Source organism: Pleurodeles waltl, chromosome 3_1, assembly GCF_031143425.1.
Source record: "Pleurodeles waltl isolate 20211129_DDA chromosome 3_1, aPleWal1.hap1.20221129, whole genome shotgun sequence".
NCBI classification, from domain to species: Eukaryota; Metazoa; Chordata; class Amphibia; order Caudata; family Salamandridae; genus Pleurodeles; species Pleurodeles waltl.
In genome coordinates this window covers 994742789-994751176 of record NC_090440.1, presented here as the reverse complement: position 1 = coordinate 994751176, position 8388 = coordinate 994742789, and the positions used below count along the sequence as shown (strand labels likewise).

General features: G+C 43.2%; 1 protein-coding gene across 1 annotated transcript in view; it reads right to left on the bottom strand.

The window, feature by feature from the left end:
• Positions 1-525: 525 nt before the first annotated feature.
• The window catches only part of LOC138284900 (CCN family member 2-like), a 48145-nt gene continuing 40282 nt past the window's right edge, over positions 526-8388 (bottom strand). The window contains exon 5 of the mRNA XM_069224156.1: positions 526-2549. Within this exon, the coding sequence (XP_069080257.1) occupies positions 2238-2549 (312 nt within the window). The 3' untranslated portion in view covers positions 526-2237. The remainder of the gene's footprint in view (positions 2550-8388) is intronic.

Genomic DNA, 8388 nt, shown 5'->3' with positions numbered 1-8388 from the left:
CAGAGAAGGGTGAACCCCTTGCACTAGTAGGCCTTGCTGAGGCTTACTTCAACACCAATGGTGAATCAGTAGCATGTTACTGAATTGCAATTTGGATTTTGCACTTACCAAAAGGTAATTTTGCTGTAGCAAAGCCTCAGATTTTGCAAATTAGATCCTTTGCGACCGCAAAGTCGCTTAGTACATCTGACCCTAAGATACTTTTAATGTAACTTTATAAGAAATTTTTTTCCCAAATATGCTCAGCAACCAGGAATATATTTTTCCTATCTAGGGCTCATTGGTATGATGCAGCCGTCCTGCTTGTTGAATTCTGCAGCTGACAAAAGGCAATGAAAAAGCAAAAATCGTAGATACATGGCCACAGACTAGGACACTGTGCTGGGGTTTTTCTTTGCGTAATTCGAATGAAAGTGATGGTGTGTTTAAAAAGTGTGGTCATCCGTTGGCAAAGACTGTACGCTGCTGTCTCTTCACAACATCACAAGTAATACACTATCACAAAAAAGGAAAGGGATAGATTTTATATAAAAATATAAAGAAATATTTATTGTCAGCAAAAGTGGAGCAAATTTTGCACTTTCTACCTTAAGAGAGAAATAGAGGGGCGAGTGGGATTATACTTGTCAGAAGAAGAGCAGAAAACAGTCATGGGGAGGCAGACAAAGGGAAGAAAGAGAAAGGGTGGGTTAATGGGAAAAGAGAGTGAAAGTGAGAGAGGAGAGAGAGAGAGAGACTGTAAAAAGAGGGTGTGAAAAGACTGGAGAGATGTAGAGAAAAGAGACAAATACACAATGGAAGGGCAATAGAATCAGCAGAAACTGCCAAACCTTGTCATCAATGTAATATGTGCTCCAACGGAGGCTTTACGGGGCTATAACACATAAAACTGTACAAAGAATATTTACATCATTGTGTACAACAGCTTCAATATAAACCAGGATGTCGAAGAAAACAATAATGTACAAATATTGAAACCATCAGAGTGGAGGACAGTGGTGCACACGAGAAGGCTTGAATCACAGACATATGAGCTGAGAAGGTCCGTAGGCTCAGCACATGTCCATCAGACCAAGGCTGTTGAGCTAAGCTGGAATTCATGAGAGAAATCCACATTTTTGGTCAAATAAATGCAGTTTGAGTCTTGTAAAAATAAATATTCTCACCAGATACGATTAATTAGGGTTCACAGCAACGCACTGCAAATAAAGCTTTACCCCATTCTCCCATAAAAGAATGTCTGTGATTTGGTACCCCTACAGATGTGTCACACACCTAGGGAACTCAGGTCCCTTCATGTCAAAATGCCACTCCAAAGGATTCAACATCTCAAAACTATCATAGCAAGACAACATAAAAAGCCAGTATCTGCTCATTTCCCCAAACATTTCTTGTGGTGACTAGTCTGAAGAGAGGCAGCAGCTATCGCATGACTTCATGCCTGTGGTCCCAGGACAATCTGGCCATGTGAGAGAGTAAACTCTCTTTTGTACTCTGGACTAGTGAGTCCTGGTGTATTCCTTGGCAGTGGGATGAGGCCCTGCTAAACAAGACCAGGTTGTCGAACCATGGTGGTAATCAGACATCTCCCACCAAGGGGCTGCAAGCAATGGCTCTGGCCATTGGGGTGTTATGTTCCTTTTGGATTTGGAGCGCCTAGTAATTGTCTCTGATCCTGACCAGGACAATCTCTCAGGAGACCTGACTCACTCCTGCCTCCAAATTTTGGGATTCCCATTTGGACCTGGGTTTATGCTTTACTAACCACGCCACAAGTGTTGTAATGTTTTCCAAACTCCGATAAAAACTTTGACTTTGGGTGTCTTTACGAAATGGAGACAGGTGGAATGTGATAAGGGATAAGAGGAATCGAGGAATCTGGGAAATGGGACTGAGCAAAAGGGAAGATCGGACTAGCAAGACCAGGACGGATTTATGTCGTCACAAGCTGGTTACTTATGAAAGGTGTAAGGGGAGGAGAGAGAAGATGCTGCTTAGATGCAGCATAGTAAGGATGAAATAAAGCAATGGGGCGGACAGAAGGTTACACAGGATGTTATACAAAGTGGGTAGGTGTGCCTGGCACAGAGGGACCATTGTGCTTTGGAGAGATGGTGAAGCTGGCGAAGAAGAATGATGGAGACAAAATATCATGCTCTGTGGCAGCCAGGATGGAGAGGGTGTCGGGATAGACAGAATAGGGAGGTTCGGTGGATGGAGATGGGCAGGAAATAGTGCTAGGGCTTCTGTATTTTGATGAAGTCATTGCTCATCCTCCGTTGGTGAGTGGCCATGAAGATGTCATTCTCCCGTGGGCAGTCGTGATGGCAGGAGCACGTCTTTATAAACATCATCTTCCTTTTGAAGACCTCACCCTCAGGGCACTTGAACTCAACATCAATGGTGGAGGTGGCGTGGGGCGTGCAGCAGCGTCCATCAGCACAGCTTCCACAGAACTTGGGTCGGTATAGTCTCGTGCTGGTGCAGCCTGTGAACTCGAAGCGGAAGTCCTTGGTGGGACGCGGGGTGCGGATACACTTTTTACCTTTCTGTTAATAAATGGAAAAAAGAGAAAATGTAAATAATGTGATCCCTTTCAATCAAAGGCATACGCTTTTTCTGTGGCTATTACCCAGTTCAATGCAGCTTGAGAACCACAGATATTGTTTAAAATAGTGCAATTATCAATTCAATCTTAGAGACAATTAAGAAAATCTCAAGGGAGACAAGGGCCCCACTGGAAAATCTACTGGAACGTCTGTCACCCTTTGGAAATTTCAACGTAGGTCCGGGACAACAATGGAAAGTCTACAAGAGAGGGTGAATCCCCTAGGAGAAATTTATAAGGAAGTCTGTGACCTTACTGGACAAATTCAATGAAGTTTGCACTTGGAAATCTACAAGGAAGGCAGTGACGTCACTCCGAAATGTTCAATTAAGTCTTCTACCCCAGTGAAAAATCAACAAGGGAGGCTATGGCCTAATTTTGAAATATTCAAGGAAATCTAAAACATCACTGGGCAATCTAAAAAGAAGGTTGTGACCCCCCACTAGGACTTCTAAAAGGAAGTCTGTGAACTCACAGCACATTCTACAATGAATTCAGCAACACCACAGGGACATCTACAAGGAAGTATGGGACCCCATTCGATAATCTATAAGGGTGTTGGCGGTCCCACTCTGAAATCTATAAAGAAGTCTGGGAAGCTGTTGAGAGCATTACATAATTCAAGCTTTTAGGGTTGGATCAAGGTGATGTTTGAAGACCCATCTAGCAAAAGATTGCGTTCAAATTTTTTTTTTTACTCTGCACGATTCTAAATGTAGCAGGATTTGTAGAATAAGTCTCATGGCAATCATAAATGGAAATGCTAAACAATGTGCAGACAATATTGAGAACTTTAATAGTGATCATGTTTACTTGATTTCTAAAATGTCAGTAATGAAGATCCCACTTGGGCACTCTGGGTGTCCTTAACAGGGCCGGACTGGTTGTAGCGGGCATTGGGCATTTTCCCGGGAGGCTGGATGGGTGAGAGCTGTTTTTGCGACTGAGACCGGTTTTGCAGAGGTGCCCATTGGCCCTCAGTAACAAAGTTGAGGTGCTCATCAACCCCCAGTAATACAAGCAGAAGCAGCCTTGCACTTGGACCAACCCCCGTCCCAGGGGCTGGTCTGACAAAATTGCGAGGGCTGCTATGGGTTCCCAGTTCGGCCCTGGTTTTTAACCATGTGAAACTGTGTCCAACCCCAATCACTCATTGACTTTATGCTTTTCTTGGACCCTTTACAGTGCTCGGCTGCCTTTTGGCTGGGTCTCACAATAGAAATACCATATTCATACATGCATACCTATATACATACAGAAATGCTGTGCTATAAATGAGATTAAGTGTTAATAATAACTGACCAATAAATTAATGCTGAAATCCAACAATGGAAATGTATTTATTTCGTATATTGTCCTTAATCGTGTACCCATGTGAAATTTTATAGTGGTCTGTTTTCAAAATATCATGGTAACTGTTTAAGACTCTTATTTGAAAATATGGCTATTTATCACTCTCGTTTGCTATGGGGTTGGTGGTTGAAATGAAATTCCAAGCTGTGGCACTTGTTTTAATTAGTTTTATTGGTATCTATAAATATATTTTGTGTGCTTTCATGGTTGTGTTTTAAGAACTTTGTTCAACAAAAAAATGGATGGTCGGGGAAGAATGACATACACGGAGTACCAGCACTTTTTTATTTGGATAGAGAGAGTACCTGCACTTCTCAAGAAAAACGTAATACTTTTAATTGGAGAGTACAGGCACTTCTCATAAATAAGCAGGTACTCTGTTACAGAGTACCTGCACCTCTATTTAGGTCGAGCACTGCAGCGCGCAAGCGGTGCTTTTCGACGTGTTGGTACTATCTGGGCTTTTAACAACGCCCACCTCACGCCCATCACTACCACTCGTTCGTGGGCTTGCCCTTTAAAAAATCCTTTGATGACATTGGTAAATGGTTTACCTTTGTCCCTCCTTGGGGAGGTTTTGCGACCGCCTTGGCCATCGCCCCTGTTACATCGCTAATTGCACTTTTAACGATTAGTTTATCTGCGAGCGAACTTTTTTTCCCTTTTGTGTGTCTCTTCACGCTGATGCTCATGGCGGCCATGGCGCTGTGAATCGGCTCCCTTTTGTGAAACTGTTTAACTTTGAATTTTCAATTTATGTGGCAAGAAAAGTCCAGTTAGGAATTTACAACACTAATAGCTCTAACTCGAGCAGATGCGAGACCCGTTGCATTGCAAATGCTTGTTTTCCATTTCAAGCACTGCTTTGGTGAATAATTCAAGGGAAGGTGCAGCCCCAGAGTTTTATAGATGACATAAGAAAAATAAAAAACAACTGGGGGGTAGGGGCAAAGAAAAAATCGAGTGAAAAAAAAAAACAGAAAAGAAACAAAAAGAGGACAAAAACACCACGCAGGGACGGGTAAATAAATAAGGATATGGGAGAAGGAGTAGAAAAAATGCACAAGTAAAAAAACATCTCTTGCGGTAAATAAATGAAACAGTGAGGGACGACGGTGACTCCCCATACAACACAAAAAGTAGCACTGGATCAAAATTAGGTTAATAATTCTAGATTAAGACATGAACAATTAAATCATACGAATCCGAAAGTAATTATTGGTCCCAGCATTATCACATGGAAATATTCTAAAAACAACCGATGCTCATTAAGCAATGTCGACGATATATCCAGAAACTAATTCACTACTTGTTGGTGCTAACCTGTCTTGCCATCACAAGAGGGCGCTGCAAAGACTGACAGTCACTGCAGACACTGATGAAAGGGTTTAATTAAGCCTTTTCTTATGCTTTCCAAATGTCGCATTCCACTGACAACAATAATGTAACAACGGCGTTTTATATGAGCGTTTTAAAAAAGAGAGAAACCTCAAAACTGCAACATGGCCTGTCTGAAAGTCTGGCGTGACATAATATCGCTTTTCACAAAATGAAAAACGTGACCTGTTTGCCCCAATAAATTCTGTCCTAGATGTTGGTTGGACAATCTCCAGAGGTGGACTGTGTGTTGTCCGTAAAATAGGACACGTCTCCAGAGGAGAGAGACCATGATGTCTGCGTTAGAGGATCCGAACTCTGGAGCACAGACCATGATGTATGAGGGCGCTGTTGCAAACCAGACGGAGTTTTTAACACACCAACCGGTTGTGACGCCGCCTTCATTTTGCGTTGCACTCCGATGTAGTAATCCGTTGAGCTACAAAGAACCATTCACTGGGAGTTTCAAAACCTCACTCTTCATTGATATTCATGTGGAAGGGGTACTTTAGCGACCCTCTGTGAATGGGTCCTTCCCTAAGGGGATGGGGGCCTTCACATGAACGGAATATGAGCATTTTATTAAAGCATCCAATGTTCCATAAAAAAAACAAGGGCTACTTTAAAAAATAGTGCCGGCATTCAGTGAATGACATAGAGGGAGATTATGCAGCGGTTCCCGGAGCACACTGCCTGCCCCTCCAATGATAAACGTACACATTCACAAGGTGGCAGCTTCCTCTTAGCAGATGAAATAGGACCCCCTTCAGGGAGCTGATATATCAATGAGTTGCATCCATTATTACGATAGAAAACCGTGGATGCATCCCACTGTGGTTTGGTAGGAGGGAGGGGCGGTGCCAATTTCATGACTCCTCCTCCTACAGAAATACAATCATTCGAAAAGAGAATTATGCAAGTCGGAAAGTCAATTCTGACTCGAAATGTGTCCTTCAGATAACGAAAATTGCCCTTCTGTGAGTGCACAGACTGTAATTTAGACAGCTGCAGGCTTGCAACTGCAAAAGGGCTCAGTTCACAGGGCCACATGTCCCACTTTACTCCCATCATCTGATGACACGACGTATTCAGCAAGTCACGATCCCCTACGTACATCACATGGGCAACCAAGGGGCAGGCCAATACCTTGAGGCCATTAAGTTCACACAGGTCATTACATAGGTGGTCACACTCATTCACAAATGGGTACCATGTTTCTCTTCTTTTTATTGGGCGACCTCAATAATACACCCAGAGCCTGCCATCCTCCTGCTTTGAATCATTTATTATCGTGTGCACCAGCAATTTATTTATTGTACGTGCAGTGGCAGCCGGTAAAGTTAATGGGGGCGGTGGGGAAGGACACCTGTGGTGCTCACACACATACTCACTCACCCACCCACACGTACGCTGACTCACCCCCACCCACCCTTTCATTGACAAACGTGCACACGTACACTCACCCAAACACAAGCAGAGACCCGTTCAAAGCAAACAAAAATACACACATTCATACATACACATACACTCAACATTAAGCACGCATTGGCAAAGCCAATAGGATTCGTCTCTACAAAATCTGTTGTTTTTGTCACTGCTTTTTAGACATGTTACGTAACAGCTCTAGCTGCTGTGAAGCATGTCTTAAAGTTAAAAAAAGCAGTATGACGCAATCCATTTCACAGACATGTTGCACAGTGGCGCTAGCAGCTGTAAATCATGGCTTAAAGTTTTTTTAAATAAGAGCAATGCACGGACAGCGTTGACTGCATCATACTGTTTCTTTTAACTTTAAGAATGCTGCATATCAGCTAGTGCTGCTATGTAACATGTCTGAAAACACTGACAAAACCAATAGATTTTGCTGGGGCAAAACCTATTAGATTTGCCAATGCTTGTTGTTTTTTGCTGTTTTAGGTAGTGCAAATTCCATCCAAAGATTTTGGAGCACTTTACATGAGCACAGGTTACATTACACAAGGTCACATTCATTTATAGTTATAGGCACGAGGAGATTAAGGCCCCCATTATGAGTTTGGGGGGGGGGGGCAAAGGCTGCCTGCCAAACTCATTCTGCCATCAGGTTGCTTGTGCCGCTTGAACAACGCCGGCTCTATAAAGAGTTCACCGCTGGCCCTGCGGTGAACAAGGCTTTAACAGGAAGCCGGCTCCTAATGGAGCCAGCGCCAAAGCGGCAGTACTTGGTCCAAACTCCACACCAGGCAAGGTGGGTAAAGCAAGAGTGGAAGTGAAAGTGGATGATGTGGAGATGACGTGCTGGCCAATCAGAAGCACGAAAAATAGGGCAACGTTGGAATAAACCAATGGTAAGTTCAGGTAAGTAAGGGGGGGTTCTAAGACCCTTTTAAGATTTCTTCTTTTACTTACAAAATACTTTACAAGCACTGTGCAGGACAAACCTAAAAAGCAGACATCTAAAATACTAGACTGAGCATGTAAAGAGGAGCATGTGTAGCAATGCAACATATTGGCAACTAAGGTAGTGGAGGGTAATGGGTAGGTGGTCTATAAATAAGCACTGGGTTGAGAGATCAGCACCAGATCACATCCACCTGGGCTGGTCACGACAGACTTGATGGACATCCCTAGTAACACAGTCACCCGAGTGTAGGGGGCATGAGCAGTTGCATATCTAATGATCACTGATTTAAATTAGTAAAAGGCTTCCACTCCAGTCCACCCCACCTGGAGCACAGCCCCTCACTGTGAGGACAGAAGATAAGATGTGAAAAATGAGGGAATAGAAAGCTCGCCAGCAAGGAAAGTGGAGGAGGCACGTTTGGGCTAATGAAGTGTCAGATTAATGGAATAGGATGCAAAGAAATACACTGAAGGCAACATATCTCCAAAAAAATCAAACAATCGGAACCAGTGTGTTGCATATTTTCAACTGCATTCACAGTTATACATGGTACAATAAATAGCCCACCTTCCCTCTCAGAAGTCACCCCACTTATATTTAGTATGTCACTGTTTCACTGCCTTCAAACTATTCTGAGGTTCACACTCGTTTGGTATGGTTTGCACTA